Source organism: Lycorma delicatula, chromosome 5 (assembly GCF_047948215.1).
Source record: "Lycorma delicatula isolate Av1 chromosome 5, ASM4794821v1, whole genome shotgun sequence".
Classification (NCBI taxonomy): Eukaryota; Metazoa; Arthropoda; class Insecta; order Hemiptera; family Fulgoridae; genus Lycorma; species Lycorma delicatula.
The window spans coordinates 48,686,173-48,711,528 of NC_134459.1; the positions used below are offsets into that span (position 1 = coordinate 48,686,173).

The following is a 25,356-nucleotide window of genomic DNA, read 5'->3' on the forward strand; positions in this document are numbered from 1 at the left end:
ACGTGACATTCCTTTGAGCCACATGTCTTTTTACATTTGGCCGTATTGTTTTGATGGGGTTTAGATCCAGCTGGTATGGTGGCAGGTGAATGGCTGTGTGATTGTGAGCTTTCAAAAAGATTTTGGATGGGTGCCTTGTGTTGATTGTTATGATACGCAGCATTATCCAGCACTACAACTAATCATGGGGGTAGATTTGGACAGTTTGTTTTCCGCCCATTTCATGAAATTTTCAGAGTTCAAGTTGTCATGATAATTCCCACTTGATGTGCTGCTTTTCCATACCAGTAGAGCTTTGATTATGAATCCCATCTAGTCACCACCGTGTACAATTATCACTTGGTCTCTTTTTGATATAGGACAATGTATGCCTTGATCAGAATTGTAAAACCACGTTTTGTTTGAGGTATGAGAAGATAAAATGTATGTTTCATCTATATAAACAACAGGACATTTTTCTTCTCTAACATTTAATACATCTTAAATAACGTTTTGTTTGTTTTCATAGTTCATACGTTCATCATGTACTCATAAATCATAACAATTCATCTGACGAAATATTTATCGAAACCACCTAAAATTAGTAATTCTGTTTTCTGTTTGTATTTTTGGGAGGTTTGAAACTAGCATTCACCCTCCAACATCTCATTGTTTTCTTTTCTAATAGTTTTCACAGTCCTGGACAAAACCCCATATGCAGCAGCAGCTCTCTCTATACACTTTTTCTCAGGAATAATAAATGTTTTGTTTGGAACCACCTGCTTTGGAATTGTTTGGCCTCTGTTTTCATAAACTGAATGATGTTCCTTATAATTTCCTGAGCTTGACTATGGAGAGTTTTCCCTCTTAGGTTTTGATGTAAAACCGTCCATAATTATTCTGAGAACACTAAAAATATGCAAGAAAATAAATATTCACTAATATTAAGATACAACTACAGAAATATTATACGCAGGATAATGATACACTCAAGTTATGAAAAACCAAAATACAGATGAGTATAAACAAATTAATTTTACACGGCACGCACTACTTCACAATTAAAGCTAACAACAAGTTTCTTAATGTGTTTGCATTTTATATACAAATGTGTCATGTTATAAATAATCAGATGATGTCGTCTGGTTAGGTAGTAAAACAAACCCTGCTTGCCCATCCTGCCTAAGCCAGCCGACAGTTAAGTTGATAAAGGTGGCAAATCTCCAGCTAATTTAATTCTTGTTATTGATTACGCTTATCTTTGATTATGTGTTTCAGGTGTTTTCTGATGTTCAAAGACCACTGAAACACCTTATACATTCTTTAGATATTAGTTCTATGAAGGATGGGAAATCTAGATTGGTCAGTGATCTAGATAAACTGGTAGAGGAATTTGATTATCATAATGAAAGTGTTCAAAATCTATGTTTATTTGCTTTGGGATTTTCTGATGATGAAAAATGTAAGTAGTGAACAATATAGTTTGTGTAATATTTATCACATGTTTTTTCCTTGCACAATATTGATTGTAAATAATTCATGCTTAGTAATTATTCAATTACAATCAGATCTTTTATATGGATTTTATATGGATTAGGATCCCAGTCCTAATCCAAATTAAAGTATTGTTGTCTTTTGTTTTATATGATTACCTTCATTAACGTTTCTGATATTTTGTTTTAATTTTTGTAGTGCTGTTTTAATTTTTGTGTTTCATTAGCTGTTGATAACACAGAGCAATTGGTCTGAGTCTGGGTTAAATGCTTATTATTGGGAAGACTATTCCAATATTCATAATAATAAAAAATGTATGTTTTGTTAGGTGTTATAGCTGTAGTAGTCTTACGACTTGATACCAGTAACAAGGTTTACTCAAAGAATGCATTAGTCACAAGACATTTACATCTTAATTATAATTCTGAAGAATAATAAATATTCCAGTCATGGAATATTTATTATTTATTTATTTAGGAAGAAATTGCAACTATCTTCCTGTTGTCCTCTTCATTGTGATAAATATATTGTGTATATCAAGCCCAGTGAAATGGAGTCAATAATCACTCATACAAGTATCAACTTTATTCTCTCCACCTTTAGAACTGATTGAATAATGAACATCATTACTCCTAGAAAGTAACAGGTCGCTCTTGTACCTCAAATGCTTTACATTTATTACAAATTAAAAAAAAGATCTGGGACTGAAGCTTCAGGTCAGGACTGAAACTAAAAATTAATGTATAGTGTTCCTATTTTTTAAATTAGAAGATAATAAACTAAAAATATTAGTACAAGGTTTGATAAAAAATTGTGAGGCAAGTCCTATAAAAAATATGCAGTGTGCAGCAATAGGGAACTGTCACCTTCATGAGAATTGTACCTAATGGTTTTGTTTGATAGACATTGGAATCTGTATTAACATGTTTTATGACAAGGATTTATTCATCTGAAATATCTCTACGAATTACAAGGTAGAAGAGAGGTAACTAAAATTGTGTCACACTCAGGAAATCCATGACAGAAACCTTTGAAACGACTCAGCAGATATATGGAAATGAAAAGATGACGGGACAAGATGCTATTTACAAAGACTAAAGAAGATGAGGAAGGTTCGGATTGTAACTTAAAGCATGATCATTATTTTCTTTGAAATTATGGGATTTTGCAATGCAAGTCATCCTTGAGGACTGGACTATCAAAATTGTTTTAGTTTTATTACAATATGAAGCAGGATGATGAGGCAGGTGAGGGAGGATGATTGCACAAAGAGCTGAACTTGATGCAAAGGCAGTCACATGTTTCATCAAATCTATGCTATGGTTTACAAAGCACACAAGGTTTTCACTTGTAATAACAAGTTACTTTACTCAACATCACCTTTTCGATAGATTTGTGCCCTGGAACTTCCACTTTCCCAAGATGACATTTAAGTTGAAGGATCATATTTTAACAATGTGTGATCCAAAGCGAGCTACTGATTGTAATTGTCATACATAAACAACAAGATTTCCTCAGACCACTAACAGTGTGAAAAGCATTGGGAGTCATATATTGCTGTATAAGAGCAATCCTATTTTCCAGGACAGAGTAGCAAATTTAAAACATACTTTATTCTGCATGGCAGTAATAATCCAGAATCTAGTTCAGTTTAACTGAAATTCCTTGTTTATTCACAAAATAAATTTGTTTAATTCTTTTATTTGTAGCAGTTCCATTTTTTTCAAGTGTCTTTTCTGACGTAATATAACATCTCTGCCTTCTATCTAGAAAATACTGGAATTAAACCCGGTTATGGTATGGCATATTTCACATTACAAAATGCCCATACATATTCCCTCAAACAAGCTTTAAGCTTATTTGATGGATTCATCATCTAGTTTGTCCTCATACATTACATCATAAAAGAAACTACATGTTTTATTTTTGATTATATTAATTTATTTATAGTAAAAATTTTTATAAAAAGCATCTTAATTTATGGAAAAAATTTCATTTCCCAATGAAATCCATGTCGCAAAATTTATTTAACTTTTTTGTGTTAAACTAGCATTTCTTTTTCAATATCTTCTGCTGACCTAGTACAACATCTCTGTCTTTTCTTCAGAAGATTTTGGGATCAAATATCAGATCCTTTTGATAGCTTTCAGCTTGGGGATTTTTGCAATCAGTTCTTAAACATCCTATTGATTTTACTACAGTTAAGTTTTTCCTTTTTTTTGTCTTCAGTCATTTGACTGGTTTGATGCAGCTCTCCAAGATTCCCTATCTAGTGCTAGTTGTTTCATTTCAGTATACATCCTACATCCCTAACAATTTGTTTTACATATTCCAAACGTGGCCTGCCTACACAATTTTTTCCTTCTACCTGTCCTTCCAATATTAAAGCGACTATTCCAGGATGCCTTAGTATGTGGCCTATAAGTCTGTCTCTTCTTTTAACTATATTTTTCCAAATGCTTCTTCATCTATTTGTCGCAATACATCTTCATTTGTCACTTTATCCACCCATCTGATTTTTAACATTCTCCTATAGCCCCACATTTCAAAAGCTTCTAATCTTTTCTTCTCAGATACTCCGATTGTCCAAGCTTCACTTCCATATAAAGCGACACTCCAAACATATACTTTCAAAAAAATTTTCCTGACATTTAAATTAATCTTTGATATATAAACAAATTATATTTCTCATTGAAGGCTCGTTTCGCTTGTGCTATTCGGCATTTTATATCGCTCCTGCTTCGTTCATCTTTAGTAATTCTACTTCCCAAATAACAAAATTCTTCTACCTCCATAATCTTTTCTCCTCCTATTTTCACATTCATTGGTCCATCTTTGTTATTTCTAATACATTTCATTACTTTTGTTTTGTTCTTGTTTATTTTCATGCGATAGTTCTTGCGTAGGACTTCATCTATGCCGTTTATTGTTTCTTCTAAATCCTTTTTACTCTCGGCTAGAATTACTATATCATCAGCAAATCGTAGCATCTTTATCTTTTCAGCTTGTACTGTTACTCCGAACCTAAATTGTTTTTTTAACATCATTAACTGCTAGTTCCATGTAGAGATTAAAAAGTAATGGAGACAGGGAACATCCTTGTCGGACTCCCTTTCTTATTACGGCTTATGTACTTCAATTATTACTGTTGCTGTTTGGTTCCTGTACATGTTAGCAATTGTTCTTCTATCTCTGTATTTGAACCCTAATTTTTTTTAAATGGTGAACATTTTATTCCAGTCTACGTTATCGAATGCCTTTTCTAGGTCTATAAACGCCAAGTATGTTGGTTTATTTTTCTTTAATCTTTCTTCTACTATTAATCTGAGGCCTAAAATTGCTTCCCTTGTCCCTATATTTTTCCTGAAACCAAATTGGTCTTCTCCTAACACTTCCTCCACTCTCCTCTCAATTCTTCTGTATAGAATTCTAGTTAAGATTTTTGATGCATGACTAGTTAAACTAATTGTTCTGTATTCTTCACATTTATCTGTCCCTGCTTTCTTTGGTATCATGACTATAACACTTTTTTTAAAGTCTGACGGTACTTCCCCTTTTTCATAAATATTACACACCAGCTGGTATAATCTATCAATTGCTTCCTCACCTGCACTGTGCAGTAATTCTACAGGTATTCCGTCTATTCCAGGAGCCTTTCTGCCATTTAAATCTTTTAATGCTCTCTTAAATTCAGATCTCAGTATTGTTTCTCCCATTTCATCCTCCTCAACTTCCTCTTCTTCCTCTATAACACCATTTTCTAATTCATTTCCTCCGTATAACTCTTCAATATATTCCACCCATCTATATCGACTTTACCTCTCGTATTACATATTGGTGCACAATCTTTGTTTAACACATTATTAGATTTTAATTTATGTACCCCAAAATTTTCCTTAACTTTCCTGTATGCTCCGTCTATTTTACCAATGTTCATTTCTCTTTCCACTTCTGAACACTTTTTCTTTAATCCACTCTTCTTTCACTAGTTTGCACCTCCTGTTTATAGCATTTCTTAATTATCGGTAGTTCCTTTTACTTTCTTCATCACTAGCATTCTTATATTTTCTACGTTCAACCATCAGCTGCAATATATCGTCTGAAACCCAAGGTTTTCTACCAGTTCTCTTTATTCCGCCTAAGTTTGCTTCTGCTGATTTAAGAATTTCCTTTTTAACATTCTCCCATTCTTCTTCTACATTTTCTACCTTATCTTTTTTACTCAGACCTCTTGCGATGTCCTCCTCAAAAAATCTTCTTTACCTCCTCTTCCTCAAGCTTCTCTAAATTTCACCGATTCATGTGACACCTTTTCTTCAGGTTTTTAAACCCCAATCTACATTTCATTATCACCAAATTATGGTCGCTATCAATGTCTGCTCCAGGGTAAGTTTTGCAGTGAACGAGTTGATTTCTAAATCTTTGCTTAACCATGATATAATCTATCTGATACCTTGCAGTATCGCCTGGCTTTTTCCAAGTGTATAGTCTTCTGTTATGATTTTTAAATTGGGTGTTGGCAATTACTAAATTATACTTCGTGCAAAACTCTACAAGTTGGTCCCCTCTTTCATTCCTTTTGCCCAGCTTGTATTCACCTACTATATTTCCTTCCTTGCCTTTTCCAATCCTTGCATTCCAATCTCCAACTATTATTAAATTTTCATCTCCTTTTACGTGTTTAATTGCTTCATCAATCTCTTCGTATACACACTCTACCTCATCATTATCATGGGCGCTTATAGGCATATAGATGTTAACAATCGTCGGTTTAGGTTTTGATTTTATCCTTATTACAATGACTCTATCGCTATGCGTCTTGAAATACTCCACTCTCCTCCCTATCTTCTTGTTCATCACGAAACCTACTCCTGCCTGCCCATTATTTGACGCTGAGTTAATTACTCTAAAGTAATTAATGCTTTAATTGGAATTAGTGCATTGTTATTTTGTTCAAAAAAGTTAAATGAGTTTTTACTATAATGTAATTTAATAAAACTAATAGTTAACAGGGTATGAAAATGAGCCTATTTCCTTTTCATAATGATATGAAAGTGAGGCTCCATTATAAATTTTATCAGAGAATATAAAATAATTATTTTTATCAGAAAATGTTTGTTTAAAATCACAAATAATGAATTGTGTGAAATTTCACAATTTATACTTGAGAAAAGGAAAATAATATGATGTACGCAAAAAATAGATAACAAAAAAGTATTCCTTGCCTTTTCCAATCCTTGCATTCCAATCTCCAACTATTATTAAATTTTCATCTCCTTTTACGTGTTTAATTGCTTCATCAATCTCTTCGTATACACACTCTACCTCATCATCATCATGGGCGCTTGTAGGCATATAGACGTTAACAATCGTTGTCGGTTTAGGTTTTGATTTTATCCTTATTACAATGATTCTATTGCTATGCGTTTTGAAATATTCTACTCTCTTCCCTATCTTCTTGTTCATTATGAAACCTACTCCTGCCTGCCCATTATTTGAAGCTGAGTTTATTATTCTAAAATCACCTGACCAAAAGTCGCCTTCCTCTTCCCACCGAACCTCACTAATTCCCACTACATCCACATTTATCCTATCCATTTTCTCTTTTAAATTTTCCAGCCTACCAACCTTTTTTAAACTTCTAACATTCCACGCTCCGACTCGTAGAATGTTATTTTTTAATTTTCTGGTGACCCCCTCCTTAGTAGTCCTCACCCGGAGATCCGAACGGGGGACTAGTTTACCTCCGGAATATTTTACCAAGGAAGGCGCCTCCATCATTGCTATATGAAAATGCAGAGAGCCACATTTTCTTGGAAAAAAAAGCAGCTGTAGTTTTCCATTGCTTTCAGCTGCGCAGTACTCAGAGGACTGAGTGATGTTGATATGGCCGTTTAAGTCGTCCTGACTCATGTCCCTAACAACTACTGAAAGAGCTGCTGCCCTCTTTCAGGAATCATTCCTTAGTCTGGCTCTCAACAGATACCTCTCCGATATGGTTGCACCTTCTGTCCAGCTACTCTGTATCCCTGAGCACTCAAGCTCCCTCACCAATGGCAAGGTCTCATGATTCATAGAGGAGGGTTTTTCATGATTTTTAAGTTTTGAAGTTTTTCCATGATGTTTAAAATGTTTATTTATTCTGTTTATGCCTTCATATGATAGTCTGCTGGAAATTTTATGGTAACTGATTAAACTTAGTTATTATCTAATAAATAAGATTAGGACCATATAACTTTTAAGGTAGTTGAAAAGGGCATATGAGCATATCATCCAATCTTAGCCTGCATTATTCTTCAGTATACACTATCACATGTATATAAAAATCATACAGAATATACAATATTTTTATACTGATATGTCGATCCTTTCTTTCTTCATTCTGACATCACAAAAAATATCAAGCTGCATATCTATCATGCTGTAGTTTTTGTTAATTATTCTTTTTTTCAGATTTATTTAATTAAAAATAAATAGTTGATTAGATTATTGATTCCGCAGGTAGCAAAATTCATCAAAACAAGTCAAGTGTCCTTTTTTGCATTATCTTTATTTGATTAAACTAGTAACATTTTTAATTTACAGGTGTATTGGATATAAATTGTTGTTTATTAAGCATCGAGTCCCTTGAGAGTTATTTGGTTCCTGCTGTTTTGGATCTTTACATCGATCATCTGAATGGTGATAAGCTTCACTACTTAAAATTTCTTGTTGAATATTGGTTGTCTGAAGTCAACAATTTGGAATCATTGTTGGATACAATTATTGACCCCACCTCATTTACGATGGTTTGTTATGATGAAAATGATTAGTGTAAGATCTATTTATTTTTATCAGACTATATTATTTTTATTAGACTAGCCAAAACTTATTTTTATTTTATATCTTGCACTTTGAAAATAAAATCCTTTCCTTTCCTTACATCAAATTAAAATCAGAATTTTAATTTTTTTATTCAGGAAGTTTTGACTAAGGAAGATTCAAACCTTACGCTTTTTACTAGCTCTGTAGGTAAGTTTTTATAAAAGTGATTTAAATTTCCCAGTATTTTGATTTTTTACAGTTTAATTGAGAAACTCCTAGGAGCCTGTTCCTCACTAAATCAGGTGATGATTTTGTTCAACCCAGAAAAATCAAATCCTATAAAGATAGACCTGTAATATAAAAAATTCTTGTTGACAGATTTGTCTGTAAATTTTATTTATTATGAATCATAAAGGAGGATGAAATCATCTATCTCCCTTGATCAGAAAAGGGGTGACTAAATTATTGTGCAATCTTTGTCGTGCTAGAAGAAGTAGGTTTTTAAACAGTGAACAATTTTCAAATTGGTTTAATAATTTTGAGATTGGTAAGATTATTTGTCCTCAAACAAAAGAACTGTATTTCTAGTAATAGTAAGAATGTACGCTATGTATTCAAGATTATGCTAGTCTCAACAAAAAATGTAAGTCCTAATAAAATGTTCTTCAATGAACTGGAGTGATCATACATCAACAAAGCCTGTGTTATTCAGTTAGTATTTCCTGTGGTATTGAATTGATCCTGATTGACTATATTTTTGCTATCATAACATCTAATCACCACTCTCACTCACCCAGTAAATTAATTAGATAATAAATATTAAAATATATTTAATATGTAAAATGTTGTATTTTCATTTGTTCTAATGTCATTTCTGCCAACTATTAGATTGTATTTTTATTATGTTTTTAATTAAATCATCATCTTCGAATGCAATTTGGTGGTTTGATCATGATAAAATAAATATAAATATATTTAAATAAAGCATTTTAATATTACACCATTCCAATACTGGACAGCAGAAGTTGGGTATTTGTCCATAAGTTTAAAAATTTAAAAAAAAAAACAATTTCGACAAATTAAAATTATAAATAAATAAGTGTTTTAATGTCATTATAGAATTTAATAACTGAAAATGCAGGATCTTGTGAAAATCAATACTTGGAATCAATATGGTAAGTTTACTTATCTATTTACTCTGTTTTGGTGGTTTATATTTCACTTAATATGAAACTGTTTTAGCAAAGTGGGCAATTTGTTAATGAATTATTTGAAATTTCAACAAAAAAAATATATTAGAGAGGTCTAAAAAATGTACTTACTGTTTGCTAGTCAATATTTTGTGACAAATTTGACTTGACATAACAATTTTTGACACTGAAAGAGGGTTGTGGTATGTGTTCGAAATGACTGTCGCAGCTTCTATACAATATCCACAGTGCCAAACTGCACATCGAACTACGGCTGTTAGTGTATCTGGTGTAATGGCAGCTCATGACTATGATTTTTTCATGTAGCTTGTCGATTGTTGCTGGTTTTTGTCAATACACATCATTCTTGACAGTCCCCCAGAGTTAGAAGTCCAGAGGTGTCAAATCAGGAGACTGTGGTGGGTACTCAACAGCACCTCTTCGACCCACCCACAATCCAGGTAGAGTTTTATCAAGGTATAACCTGACAACTTGATGGTAGTGGGGTGGGGCTCCGTCTTGTTACATGTAAAAACATTCTTTACCATGCAAGTTTTAGATAGCAGGCAGAATCCTCGTTTGAAGTGTTTCAAGATATTCCTCACCAGTTATGGTTCCCTTGAAGAAGAAGGGACCAATCAAACCATGCACTGATAGACTACACAGCAATCCCCGGTAGATTCACTGCCCTGTCCACATGAACATGAAGATTTTCAGGAGCCCAGTAGACACAATTGTGGTGGTTCACAGTACTGTTAAATTTGAATTGCACGTCGTCAGTCCACACAAACTTCCCTGCAAATTCCTCATCCTCGCCAACCATGTGCTGAAAGTACTCACAATACTCCATCCTTCAATCTGGGTTGTCATTAATCATGTGTAGCAGTCTTGGAATGTACACTTTCCATTTTGCACCACTTTTCAGAATGCATCTTACACTTGACTGGTTCACTCCACTTTCACATGCTCCCTGATTCACTGATTTTGTTAATGAATATAACAATATTTATCAGATAAAATGTTGCAGCACTGGACACCCGACTTGTAGTTGTTGGAGTTGGTGTTCCAAACTCTCTCTGCCACTGCCATTGTACCTCGTCAATATTCTTGTACCTCCAGTACCACTTCAGTACAGCCTTGCATTCAACAGATGATAAGCGAACCTCAGCCACTGTTGCTATTCGACTTCCTTCTGCTGCACTAATATGACTGACTTGTTCGACCATCAACCACCCGCACATGCATGGCATAAATTACCAGCTCCACTTGCCATGATAAATTTAATACCTTACACTATACTACATATTAGATTAGTGAGTGTAAGACTGTTTGTTTAGATATTATTTAATTACAAACAGTGAGTACATTCTTTTGGATCCCTCTGTATATAATTAGCCAACAGGTAAGATGTTAACATATTGATTGGATTAGGAAAATATATTTAATTTAAATTATTCAAATTTGGATTTTGAAATATATTTAAATTGCAGTAGCAAAAACAATAGTTTCTGCTACAGATTGTAATAGCAGCAGAATAGTTAATTTTATATCAATAACTGAGATGATAAACATACTTTTCTGTATTTTTAACATTTTAAATTATGTTTTTTTATGTAATTCCTCACAATGTTTTGATGAAGCGCAATTCTTTGTGAAATTAAAATGTGGAAAAACAAAGCATTAGCATTAATTTTTATGAATATTTATATTCTGCTGTTAGATAGTAATTTGCTAGTCCACTTATCAATAAGATAGTTATTTTAAAATCTTAAATCTTCAGATTTATGAAGCACCGTAAAAGTGCATTCATGTTAAAAAAAATATCGAGTTTTGGTTTTAAAATATAATGAAATTGATGTGGTTAAACTAATGTTGGACATGCAAGAGATTCTGTGTGAAGGAAGAGCAAGTTCTGGATTAAAGGAAATAATAAAAAAACAGTTTGCAGTAGTTTTACAAAATTTAAATGGCCAGCAATAATCATCCCATTTTTAAATGAAATCTGCTAATTTCATTTTATTTTGGGTCTTTCTGACCCAAAATAGGAACAAAAAAATAAATAATTACCAAAAACAAGAAAATAAAATTCCCTTCTAAACAATTTCAAAGCATCTCTAAAAGGCTGTACTAAACCAAAAACCCCCCATTTCCTTCTAGTAAATTAATGGAATTATTAGTTGATCATAAATTTATCAGTCATAAATCAACGGCATACTGTACTAGAGATCAAACATTTTTACACTGCTATGGTGGTATAGAAGGTAGAAGGAAAAAATTGTGTAGGCTGGCCACGTTTGGAATATGTAAAACAATTTGTTAGGGATGTAGGATGTAGAGGGTATACTGAAATGAAACGACTAGCACTAGATAGGGAATCTTGGAGAGCTGCATCAAACCAGTCAAATGACTGAAGACAAAAAAAAAAATGGTGGTATAACACCCAATTTTATTTTATTTGTTATTATTAGGTTACCTTGCAGAGTGTCCAATCTGACCTTGAAAGAGCCAAAAATATCACTAAGTCTGAGTTATCTTCTAGAAATACAAGTGTAATTGATTTGTCTGCATTTAATGGTATATTGAACAACATAATTACACAGGTTGACAGATTATCAAGACATTTAAAATACTGCAATGACACTGACTTAATGTGTATGAAAAAATGTTTGAAATCAGGTAAAGTGGATATATTGTATCAGTAGTAACTGAAATTTTGTTTTTATATTTGAACAAAGTTAAATTGTATATATAAATTGTAGAATTTAATTTCCACAAAAATTAAGCATCTTTTTCCTAAAACATTTTTCAATATTTTGATACTTTGTTCAGTTATTGTTATCTTGCTTATAATGGAGTGAGGAACATCTTCAAAATTTCTCCCATTATGAAAATCATAAAGCAGCCTGCCATATTGCTTAATTTTATCCCTGGTTACTTTAATTTCATTTAAACATTTCATGTTAATTTTTCTTATAGCAATGGGACTTGTTAATTGAACAGAAAAAAATCTGATGTAACAGAAAATTTTGTATAACGTACAATGTTATGAAAAATATATATGTGTCAAGTGCAAGTATTTTGTTTTAATCTTCTTACAATATAAAATCATTCAAATGATAATTATGACAATGTTTTAACCGATTTTGTTTTTTGTGTTGCATTGCAAAAGTTAGATCATAAATTTATCTCGTATAATGCTCCTAATTATGTGTAATTATTTGTGACAACTAAAGCAGCACTTATGTTTGCAAAGCTATAAGTTTTGCTGAATGTAGAGTAGGTGAAGGTAAAAATTAAAATAACTTTAAAAAAAAATAAATACACAGCCACCATTTAAACTGAGGCACTTATCATAATGATACACAAGCTTTTCAATTCCTTCTCTGTAGAAATCTGCCGCCTTAGATTTTTGCCATCCATCTTGCACCAAACTTGTAATAACCAAGCTTCCTCAATACAGTTCATTCAGTAAACTTTATGAAATTTGGGGGAAATGAAGCAAGAGTTCCGTAATCGTAATGCAGTGATTTTCACAAATTTTATCGTTGACTTTCATTGTCAGTTAATCAGTCACAAGACTAGGCCGACCACTGTGGTCCTCATCATGAACTCTGGTGCAGCAATTTTTAAACTGAATGTATCACTACCTCACTCCACTTTCACTTATTATTCCATCTCTGTATACCTTGTAAAGTTGCTAATGAATTTCAATTGGTTTGAGGTTTTTTGCCAGTAAAAACCACCAGTAAATTACTGAAAGCACCTCAAAATTCACAGGATTTTTTATGTAGCCTCAGGGTTGGTTTTAGAAAACAATGTGTGGGAGGTACAATGTACCTTTGTGGCTCCTATCAGTTTCTCTAGCGGTACAACTTAACTCCCTCAAAATCAATTTATTTCCCTTTACTTGTGCATAAAAACTGTTAAAAATAACTTTGCACCAAATTAAATTACAGTTTATTTTCTTGGAAATTCAGTTGTAAACTAGTATTCTGTTATAAATACTTTTATTCTAAGATAATTTTTGTATTTAACTTTTTCTATTTTGCATTAAAATATTTTGATTCAGCTGTTAATTAATTTTTCTAATTTAGTAATAAATAATTTTTACTGTGCATAATTATTAACTTCACTAAGTAAATTTATAATATTTATTGTTTCAGTCACTAATGAATGCAGACATGTCTTAATAAAAGCATCATCTATTGAAGATAATAAACAAAGTATTGTCGGTAGAACACTAAAACGGTTTGATTACCTAGTATCGACTGTGGAAAAAATATCATGTCATCTGTATTCCAGTAGAAGCAATGACTGTAACATACAGTTTACATCATTTACAAATAGTAAGTGAATGCTTTATGACAAATACTTATTCTGGAAAGTTGTTTAATAACAATGATGAAGAGATTCATAAAATTGTTACATGTAGAAGTGATCACAAATAATTTAGTTTGCAGATTAACGGTGATTAATAAAATTGTTACTTTTATTTATTCAATAAATGTAAACAATCAGGTTGATGTGATCAAAGATAGTAAAAATACATCCAAAAATAAAATTAAAAAAAAATATATTTAAGGTTTAAATTTAATGTATATATTGCATGATAATATCAGAGTATGGAAAGTTCTTTTTTCAAAACTGAGGGACACTAGGAGGTAGAAACAAGTGCAGATCTACATAGTTACAAAATTACTACTTTATGTTGTGTTTGAAACTTTTGTCTGCCACACTGAATCAAAGTTTTTTGTTTTTAAATCGTAAATCGGGAGGTGGACAAGTGATACATGATTTTAGTAAAGAATTTTACTAGAATAGTGATGGCAAAAATCATTTTTCGATAAATGCCTTTGTTTTTTAATTATAATTTCTAACTGTGACTAATTAACAGAAATGTTTGGATTATTTAAATAATTGCAATAATTACTGATTTATTATTTAAATACTCAAAAACATTACTGTGGTGTTAATTAATCAAGGTTAGCGAGCATAGGTTAAGTTTGGTTAAATTATATTTATAAAATAAATAAATAAAAATGGTAATATAATGGTTACATTGGGTCATATTAACAATAACCCAAAAGTTTGCAATTTATTGGTAGACGGACTAATATGTAACTACCATTAAATTTTTATTTCCCAAAGTAACTTTTCTATTTCATATTATCTTCAGAATTACATCTAATAACATACTTTAAACAGCTAAAATTGGAATTAATGGCCCAAAGACTAATAGTAATACATAATAACTAATAATTTTCAACCAATATTGCAAATAAAATAACTTAGTTAACTAATAATAGTATTTCGGTCCTAAATTATTTAATGAAATAGATTTTGAGAAAAATTTTAAAAAATTGGGGAATACACTAACTCACACTTAAATTATTACGACTGCAAAATTCTTTGAATTATGCTACAAAACTCTTCTGCAGCTACCAAACTTAGTATCTTAGGGTTATTCTTTTCCCAAATATGAAGAAATGGCTTGCTGGAAAGAGATTCATGCAAAATGACAAAGCTATAACTGGAAACATATGCCTATTTCAAAAACGTGGATAGATCATACTATTAGGGCGAAATCAAAGAACTTAAGCATCGCTGGAGTAAGTAAGTAAGTAAGTAAGTAAGACTTGAAAAGAGATTATGTTGAGAAACAAAAAAAAATTTCCCAAAAAACTGGTCCCTTTATTTTTTTGCACAGGTTTATTAAACGCTTCTTCTACATCTTAATGCAATTGAAAATTATGAGAAATATGATTTATCACTACCATTCACTATTATCAAAATTTAATACTATTTTTGAACTTACCCCAATTAAATTTCTTTCTGATTTAAAAGAAATTTCTGCAGTAACATTGGCTGATGCCGCTGAAAAAGGACAGCATTGAAAATGGCCAAATGAGTAACATAATTTTAAAAAATGTTAACAATATTTATATGTGAGAAGAGTCATTTTGAGTTTATAGATAAAGGATAATTTACTTTAAACATGAATAAATTTTTTTCAGTGCCATTAAAAACCTACAGTTCCGTTTAATTTTTATTGTTAATTATCAAAGACAAATTGGAGATTTTATTTTGTTTCTATTTCTACAGATTAATTTATTACATAATATAGCTCACTGGCTTACATCTCAAGATTTTATTCATTGAGTCAAATATTGTATTAATAAAAGTTTTTTTTTTCTTTTTAGAATGCAGTCGCAATCCTTCATCTGTCTCTGATATGAATTTGTGCACTGATTTTATATATTCTAAGATAGGCAGGAGCGTCTGTGAGTTGATGTCATTCAGTATATCTAATTGAATCTCTATACATTCTTTATGTAATTATATTAATGTTTTATTACAGTTATTATATATGGGATTATTCAAAAAGTTTGAGAAATTTTAGTGATAGCACACTCATACATCACTGCAAGACACAACCGTGCATAACCTTACTGACCTTACTGAACAAACTCTTGTTTTTTTATATCAGGCAGATGATATTGATCTCAACATTTTTCTGATATACTATGCTCATCTATATTCTGTAAAGTTTTAGATGGCTACTTTAACAAGCAAATGACATAAAAATATTACAGCTTTCTTCAAACTTAATGACATAATGTCCTAAACTTAGGACATATCAATTGATGTGGCTGACTTATCTTTTTAAGTGTTAGTCCTGTGTGTGGTTTAAACATTTCAAAAGTAGTCAGGAGGAAATGGTGAATCTTCAGAAAGTTTATTGACTAAGTAATACTATGTGAGAAAAGTTAATGACTTTTTTTTTAAGTTCAAGTCATAAGATATGGCAGAAAAACCTGGAATTCATTGTCTTGCAGCCAAGTTCAAGCCATAGTAGAAGATAAAAGGAACAAATAATATTAAGTGCTATAAAAGACATTTTTTTTACTTTTTGAATTTCCTGATACCTAGCATAATGGGTAATAACTTGATATAGAATTATATTTGGTATCAGTGAAAAAGGTGATGTATTCATAACATGTTTTTTTTTTTTTAAACAGTCTTCCTTTTGATATTATATTTTTGCAGTTTATTAATGGTTAGTGAGTTACGGAATAGAAATTGTTTATGAGTTTTATATCAACGAAATATTATTTTTGCATAATATTGCTATGATGCTGTTACATTTTGTTGACTATTTAGCTAGAAGATATTTATAATTTCTATTTTGTTGGTTTGATATAAGATCCCACCTTATTTCAACCAATGTTGATGAAATTTCTTTCCTAAATTATATAATTTCAATGAAGTAATAATAAAAGAGTATGCATTCTTCAAGTAACACAATTTGTTGAAAATTTAGTATTATGTTATATTCAACTAAGTGAAGAATATTCATTAAACCAAAGAAAACATATTTTACACATATAATTCATCTATATCTTTACTGTAATACAAACATTTTTAATTTTCAAATTTTTTTGAAACATAAATTGTTCAGTTTTTGAAAATGTCTTTTATACAAATGCTTGACTAGAATTTAAATATAATCATATAAATGAATAGTAGTTAGTTATTGGTATATTGTATCTGTATATTGTAATATATTGTATCTTTTTACAAATAATTTTTTTTTTAAGATCATTATGGAACAGAAAAAAGCACAATTACTGCAGATTGCTGTAGCCACAGTTCCTCCCCCTTTTTTTTACAAAATATATACTTGTATTATGGAGTTATCTTAACAAGGAAACAAAAAAATAAAACTAGTAACAGCAAACTGATTAAAGTATAATTTAATATTACTTCATATTTATATTAATTGTTAAAGACTAGTCTGTAAATGTTGTAAATCAATTAGCAATGGTATGATTAGAAATATTAATGATTTTGAGGTTATAATATACCATAAAGTCTTTTAACTAAATTTTTATGAGTGTTACAATAAGAGGTCTGGTTGCTTTAATATAATAATTATTTGCTTTTCATAAAATTTACTGTTATGAGGGACAGCTGAAATGCAATGTATACTAAAATGTAAAGGGAGAACCTAATGTCTGAAAGCAACAGGTGGTGGCATCTTGTAGCATCATTCTCTTATTACTAACATTTTAAAATTTGTTGATCCATGCACTCATTTTCTGTCAGTTCCAGTGTTATGGAGTTGAGTAGTCCATGCATCTAAAACAGCATGCAGTGATTGAAATTTAACAGCAGAAAAAATTAACGCTAGTGACATTCATCATAGACAAAGCCATTTATGGTAATAAAACTGTTGATCAAAGTACTGTGAGTAGGTAGGAAATAAAATTTTGTGTGTCACAAGTGAATACTGAGAATAAATCTCACATTGATCAACCAACCAGTTTCTGTGACTGATGAGAATTACTTGTGAAGCAGCTTAAGAGAAGTGTGTGTCAAGTTCAACAATCTGTGGGGCTGATAATTCTTCAACAAAATGCTCAGCCACACACATCACATGGAATCATTGAGGCTTTTGTAAAGTTGAGATTTGAACCTATTTCTCATGCTCAATACTCATCAGATTTGGTGCCCTGAGACTTTCACCTCTTTCTGTAATTAAAGGGATTAAGAGTACTAATTTCACCTCAGATCAACTGAAGCATACTCATTTCATCATAGATGAAATGTTGATCAACAGAAGGACACATTGAGGTCATAAATCAAGGAAAGGCCAGTATTCTTCACAGACTGAATTAAAAAACTGGTTCACGATTGGGAGAAATGTGTAGCTGAAATTGGCAACTATGTGGGACAATAAATTAAGTTTTTGTACCAAATAAAATGTACTTTATACCATATTGTTTTTATTTGACTATGTCTTTTCATTTGCGAGTTTTACATTTCAGTCATCCTTCAAACATCACTAATCTGTTAAATTCAGAATAAAGATCTAAAACAAAAACCCTAGGTCCAATTACTTTTTTGTATTTAATTAGAGAAGTGTTTTTAATTTCTGAAATGGTATGTGTTTGCAGATGCTGATAAAAACAGTTGTAATACACTTTCAGTGGATGGGTATGATAATGATAATAATAGTGATTACAATGATATAATGCCGGTTGTTGATCAGTTAAAATTAAAAAGTTTTACATTTATCAATACAGTGTATGAACCAAGTCCAAGAAAAAATAAATGCTCTATTAATAGAGGCAGGTATGTTGAGCCAGTATCTATTTCAATGGAATTCAGTTCATCAAAATCATTGAGCATGGATATTACAGGTAAAACATTTCCTTGTAGTAGTCAGTCAGTTAGTTATATTTCCTTTTATAACAAACTAATACATTTATCACAATTCTAACATATATATATATATATATATATATATATATATATATATGTGTATATATATATATACACATGCACACACATACACACACACACGTGTATTACAAAGATCTTTAGGACTTTTACAACTATTCTACTCATGAAAATAATGGAAAAAGGTCCTACAAACATATGTTCGCAATGCTTCATTTGCGAATTATGGCTAGTGAAAGATTTCACTTGGATACAAGTACTCTGGTTAAATGAGGTACTGATATTTTTTAGTACGTTAATTAAGGGGCAGAATTAGGGATTTCTTATTATTTGAAAAATTGAATAAAATAGGTTTCAGAACTGTATCTGCAGTAGGTTTTGAGAAATCTGGGGTGAAAACCAAATAAACTGGAGTAAAAACCCCTGATATTTACGTAATAACTTTGTTAAATGGGCAGTAAACATATAAAACGTTTAAACAAAACTAGTAGAAAATTTAATTCTGAACAAAATGGGACAAGATAAGCTGAATAAAACAAAGAAAGGTTAGGAAAATTTGAATTTTATTTTAAAACTGTACATACATTTGTCAAAAAAGTACTTACTACCTACTGTAAACAAAATCAAATTATTTTTTGGTGATGTGAAATATTTGTAAAAACAAAATTTCCTGTTTAAAAATTAAAACAATAAACTGGAAATTACACAATTGTAAAATAAAAATAAGTAAGTAAAAATTACTTAGATAATAAAATTTTTATTGACAGAAGTACAATAAATTATTTGAATATTTATTATTTCAAAGACAAAGTAACTCAGCTGATCAACCATCTGCAATACTGTATTATTGTTTAAATTATTCTGTAAGTTACATAAGTATATGGGTACTGTGAACTGTACTGTCATTCACGAAGTTTTTCTGTGAATTTTAGTTTGAACATGATTGGTTTGCCATTGAAGTAATGCTGAACTTATTTACAACAGATGAATATGCTGATATAGTATTGAGTGTGTGTAATGGTAATGTAGTGCTGCAGTAGAATGTGAAATACATTTTCCAAATCGCAGGATTCCAGACTCCAAAACAATTAATGACTTTTTGCAATTTTCGGAAAACAGGTTCACTTTTTATTATTCGTATCTTACAAATGTAACTTTTAAATGAAAAATTACTAACAATTTTGAAAATTGGTGGTTAATGTTCTCTATATGCAGTATAATTTCCGGATTATTCCAAAACGGAATTCTTACTTGGTGCTGTCAGATTCTGTTTTGGGGAGGTTTTACTGTGTGCATATATATATATATTGAAATTTATGTCAAAATTTATTTGCAGACATTTATAAAAATAATACTGTAAGTTTTTAGTCTTGAATGTTTAGTCACCATAGCTAATCTGGTTTCAAGGTTATTTTTTCACTCCAAAAGTAAATGTCTTTATGAATAACACTGATTTTATTAATTCCTTATGATATTTATAAAAGCACCTAATTTGGTTGAAAACTTTGAAAATTGCTTCCTTTAATTACTTATTTATTATTTTTTGTTTTTAAAGCATAAAGCTTGTATATGGAAATTTTTGTAATAAAAAAATTGTTAAACCCAACTCGATTGGACCCAAAACCTCAGGATTAAAGGCAAGAGATGCTGTTTTCTCCCCTGCAGATTGCTAAGAAATTCATTTTTATTCAAGGAAATACAATTTATATTTTAACTGATTAACTATTTCCCAAATGAAATAATTTAATAAGTGTAAAGAATCCATACATGAGGCATATTTAAAATACTAAGTGATAGGCAACAACAAATCATATCACATATATACATTAACTTCAACCACTTTATTAATCAGCTATTGGCTGGCTACCTTCTCAGTAGTCTGTTGTTTGCCTTACCAGTAGCAGCTAGTAATAATAAACAATCCTATCAGTTTTGAAACCTGAAATGTAATTTTATTTCTCAGTATGAAAGGTTGTAATGCTTCTGCAATTTAAAGACCTACAGTAATGAAGGAAGGAAAGATAAGGCAGAGGTGCCTTGAGTTTAACAAAAGCTATGCAGATGTTCATGACAAAAGAAGCTTAGTGTTCAAAAAGACGACCTTGTTGAACAAGTGAGTCTAAAAGTTCAAAAAATTGAAGCTTTATAAACATGACTTTGCACTGGAATTTCTGCACATTTCACAAACTCCAGAATATAGAATTATTATTGTAAACTATCTGCAAGACGGGTTCTGTAAATGTTTAACTGATGAATACAAAAATCAAAGGATAGCATCTTATCTTAATGAGCATTTTTGACTGCAACAAGAGTGCGTGATTGCGGGGGAGGGGGGGAATGAATTTTTTCCTTTATAATAATTTGTTATGAAATATGAATTTCATATTGGATACATTGTTCACGGTTAGAAGGAAACAGTGCTTTTAGTGGTTTTGTTGGCTTCATTACTCATCAACTCCTTTGAGTAACAAAATAAATTTTATATGGTTTTAAAGTACATAAAAAGTACTTATTGCTGTAAACATTTCAGATTTTTGCCACTTGTCCCACATGTAGTTTTTGGGCCCCAAAAATGAGGCATTTTCAAAATCTTACGATTTGGCAGCTTTTTTTTTTTTTTTAAGAAGAACACTGTAACAGTCCAATTTTTTTATAAGTACTGCTAGTACCTAAGAGTTAAAAGGTAAAAAACAGGCCTGTTACTCTAAGCTCGTCATTTATTTTGAGCCCAAAATTTGAAAAAAACAATTTATAAACATAACTTCTTTAAACATTGAAAGATTTGGTTATGTAACAAAATGAATTTCGAGTGCACTAAGATGAAGTTCCATCTTCACTCTTTCCAAAATGCCCTTTATGACCCTCTGTATGATGTAAAATAAGAATGCTACTACAGCTCATGAAAAAAGTGATGAAAGTGGCTGTTTTTAGCTGTTAGTGAGAAAATAGTCTATTACTCAAGAAACACATTTTTTTTAAATATAAAAAAATATTTTTTGGCCACTACAAAGTGGGTAGTTATATACCAAATATCAAAATCAAAAATAGTAATGCACTGATCATTTGTTGAATTAAAATGGAATTCCCCATTAGTAAATAACTAACACCTAAATGTGGACAGATTATAGAGAAATCTTAGTGGAAATACCTTCAAAAATTTAGGAAAGAGGTTACTTAATTACTTTTTTTTTACAGACAAATCTGGCCAAGTTCTTAAGCACTTTATTATATAGTAGTTTTATTTGTTATGCATTTATACTTTGATAAACTCTTTATACTTGTGTGATTAGTAGTTTAGCAACTGGAAATATCTGAAGAACCCTAGATAGTATAATCTGAAAAATAAACAAGTTAGAAAAACCTCCTAGTCCTAACTCATTGCTTGTTTTTAGTTATTAAAAGAAGAATAAGTGATTCAAGTTATCCACTTAAATATCACAACTATCTGTTAAGATAAACATGCTAACTTGTTTTAAATTTCTTGTAAAGTTTTTTCTAGCTACTTTGTTGTTAGAGATGTAAGATCACATTAATCTGCAGTGTGGTTCAAAAGTCGCGTTACAGCCTATTATTTCAAAAGTTGTAAAGAAAATGAAACGTTTGGGTACACAAACATAAATTTGGTATGAAGGCTCGCCTTTGGGGCATAACACAACACTGGCCGCCATTTTTAATCACCATCCATTTATTTAAATGGGAAGGGGGGTCATGTGAGGTATTTAAACAGATTGAAATTTTACCAGGAATTCATTTCTGCAATCAGATTTCACATAACTGTTACTAGTGTAGGAGTTATTGGCATCCAATATTGACACTAGAGGGCTACATGATGTGTTCAATATGTAGACAGTTTTGTTGAATGCATAATTCCAGTCAGTAGACGCAGAAGCACTTCTGGTGCAATTTTCATACAGCACAGTGTAATTCTTTGTTGCAGATGGTGAACATAACTAATCTTCTATGTAAACAAGTTGCTTCAAATGCCCCCACAAATAAAAGTCCATAGGTGTGAGATTGGGTTATCTTTGAGGCCTTCCACTGGGCCACACCAACCAATACATTGCCCAGGCAACTGGACATCGAGCCACTGATGAACATTTAGCCCAAAGTGTGGCAAAGCACTATCTTGTTGAAAAAACGAAGGGACTGTTCCATCTTCATTTAAAAGGAAAGGAAAGACAGTCTCTCAGCATGCCCAAGTACCACATGGAATTAAAGGTTCCATCGATGAAGATTGATCTAACCACACAGGTACCCCATATCCCACACCATATCAACAACATTGGATGGGTCAATCCAGTGGGGATTTTAAACATACCAATATCAGTGATTCTACCGGTTCACCTCGCCACTGACATAAACCATTGTCTCGTCACTGAATAGGTTACTCTGTGGGAATATAAGGTTGTTCTGATATTGACGTAATGCCCATTCACAGAATTTGACAGATCTTTCTCGGTCATCCTCAGAAAGTTTTTGGAGCATTTGTATCTTAAATGGGTACCATTTGTTGCTATGAAGAATACACAGAATGGAGGAATGACTAAAACCAATTTCACTTGTAAATCATTGAGTGCTGCATTGTGGGCTCCTCACAAAAGCAGCCAAGACCATTGTTGAGGTTGTCTCATCAGTGGAAGATTTGGGACAACCACTACATCGCCTATTGGACACAATTCCAGTTTCCTTGAATTTGGATATGAGACATGCAACTGTTACGCGAAATCGCTGGTCTCTCTGGGTGGCGCCTGTTGAAATCTGCTGCAATGGCTCGACTGCTTCATTCACCAGGCTCAGGATCACCTCAATTTGCTTTTCCTTCATCAAAGCCATCATATGTCACCTGCAAAAGAATAAGATTTTCAAACTTTTGGATGCCAATAACTCCTACACCATAACAGTTATGTGAAATCTGATTGCAGAAATGAATTTCTGGTAAAATTTCAATCTGTTTTGATGTCACATGACACCCCCCTTCCCATTTAAATAAATGGACGGTGATTCAAAATGGTGGCAATTGTTGTGTTATGCCCCAAAGGTGGGTCGTCATACCTAATTTATGTTTGTGTACATAAATGTATCCACATTTATCTTGGTGTCATTTTCTTTACAACTTCTGAAATAATAGGTTGTACTGTGACTTTTGGACCACCTATACATCTTATAAAACATACCACCTATACATCTTAAACAAACAGTATGTTTAATACAGCCACTTTATACATACTGGAATTCTTTAAAATAGGGTTTGCCCATAACTATTTTTCATAATTTATTATCTTTAACAATACTTAAATCCATAAAATTAATTTTAAAGTTAAGGCTGGAATTTAACAATTTTATATTTTTTATTTAAGATTCATGTTGGTCTGTTTACAGATGTGCTGGAGAATTTGAAACTTGAAACACATAGTTACAGGTTCGATACACCTGATACTAGTGAAGCTTCACCTTTTTCCAGTAAAAAAGATGTGGCTGCAATTACCACAGAATCGTCTTTTGCATCACTGCCATCATTAAGCAATAATGAACGGTCTACTGGTGACAAATTTAATTCTACTGAATCAATTATGGCCGATCTGAAACTGGTCAATTATAAAATCAATCTTATAAAATCTGGTAACTGTTATTTATAATGTTTCTTGAATTAATTTTATTTATACTTTTTATGATACACCAATATTGATGCTTTTGTTTAGTTAAATTACTCGCACAATAATAAATAAAATAAATAATTTTGTATGATACAGTTAAATATCATCACATTTCACAAATTATTTGTGATTCTCAGTCATTAGTAAAAATGAGTTGTTGAATGTGTATTTGTGATTTATTCATACGAGTAATGAAGCACATATCAGCAGTTTTAAAGATACATTGAGTCACTATCAAAAGACATATAGAAATCTTAAAAATTATAATTATGAAATATATTCATGTTTTGCTATTTATTATGTATGATACTAATAAACAATTAAATAATTTTCTATAATTTGTTTTCTTCTTTTAACTTCTATACCTCAGCCTATCCTTAGTTAGGTTTTATCTGATATCTTTTCTCATTTTCCTAGCTCTGTCAATCCCCATATTTTCTTGTCTAATTTCATAAGCTTTGCTACTAACTATATATATTTTAGTAAAGGCTGAACTACAAGAGCTTTCGCTTTCATGTTTTTTGTTTTACATAAAGTACTGCAAAAATAAGCAGCTATTACATTTCCAACAGATTGCTAAATTTTCTTTTTGTGAAATGCCAGTTCACAGACTGCTTTAGTTACCTCTTAAGAGCTAATAAACACCAATACACCGCTCTGATGCAGTCTTGGAATCCTTACAATTGAATTTAAATGTGTAACTTATTATTACTGATGAAATTTCTCTTATAATCTTTATGTATATTCATTTGAGATTATCATAAAATTTTGATGTTAAAGATAGTTTATTGGAAAAATTCCTCCAACTCTTCTATCTGAATTATTAGTTTCCCCTGGTGTCTGAAAATGGCATCTATACAACTTTCTTCTACTATGTTAAGTACTTGGGCGCTGTGGGAACTTTTCTTTATATAACTAGTATTTATACAACAAATTAATAATAAATATGCAGTAAAAAAATAACACATCACACTGCATCAATATACGCTTTC

General features: G+C 31.2%; 1 protein-coding gene across 2 annotated transcripts in view; it reads left to right on the top strand.

Moving 5' to 3' along the window:
* The window catches only part of LOC142324422 (uncharacterized), a 34,689-nt gene extending 10,088 nt beyond the window's left edge, over window positions 1-24,601 (top strand). Inside the window, exons 5-11 of one of the 2 annotated variants that reach the window (XM_075365253.1) lie at window positions 1,258-1,441; window positions 8,059-8,261; window positions 11,936-12,143; window positions 13,631-13,813; window positions 15,668-15,748; window positions 18,425-18,670; window positions 24,090-24,601. In XM_075365253.1, the coding sequence (XP_075221368.1) occupies window positions 1,258-1,441; window positions 8,059-8,261; window positions 11,936-12,143; window positions 13,631-13,813; window positions 15,668-15,748; window positions 18,425-18,670; window positions 24,090-24,346 (1,362 nt within the window). In that variant the 3' untranslated portion in view covers window positions 24,347-24,601. The remainder of the gene's footprint in view (window positions 1-1,257; window positions 1,442-8,058; window positions 8,262-11,935; window positions 12,144-13,630; window positions 13,814-15,667; window positions 15,749-18,424; window positions 18,671-24,089) is intronic. The other variant, XM_075365254.1, reaches the window with a different exon arrangement.
* The last annotated feature ends 755 nt before the right edge of the window (window positions 24,602-25,356 follow it).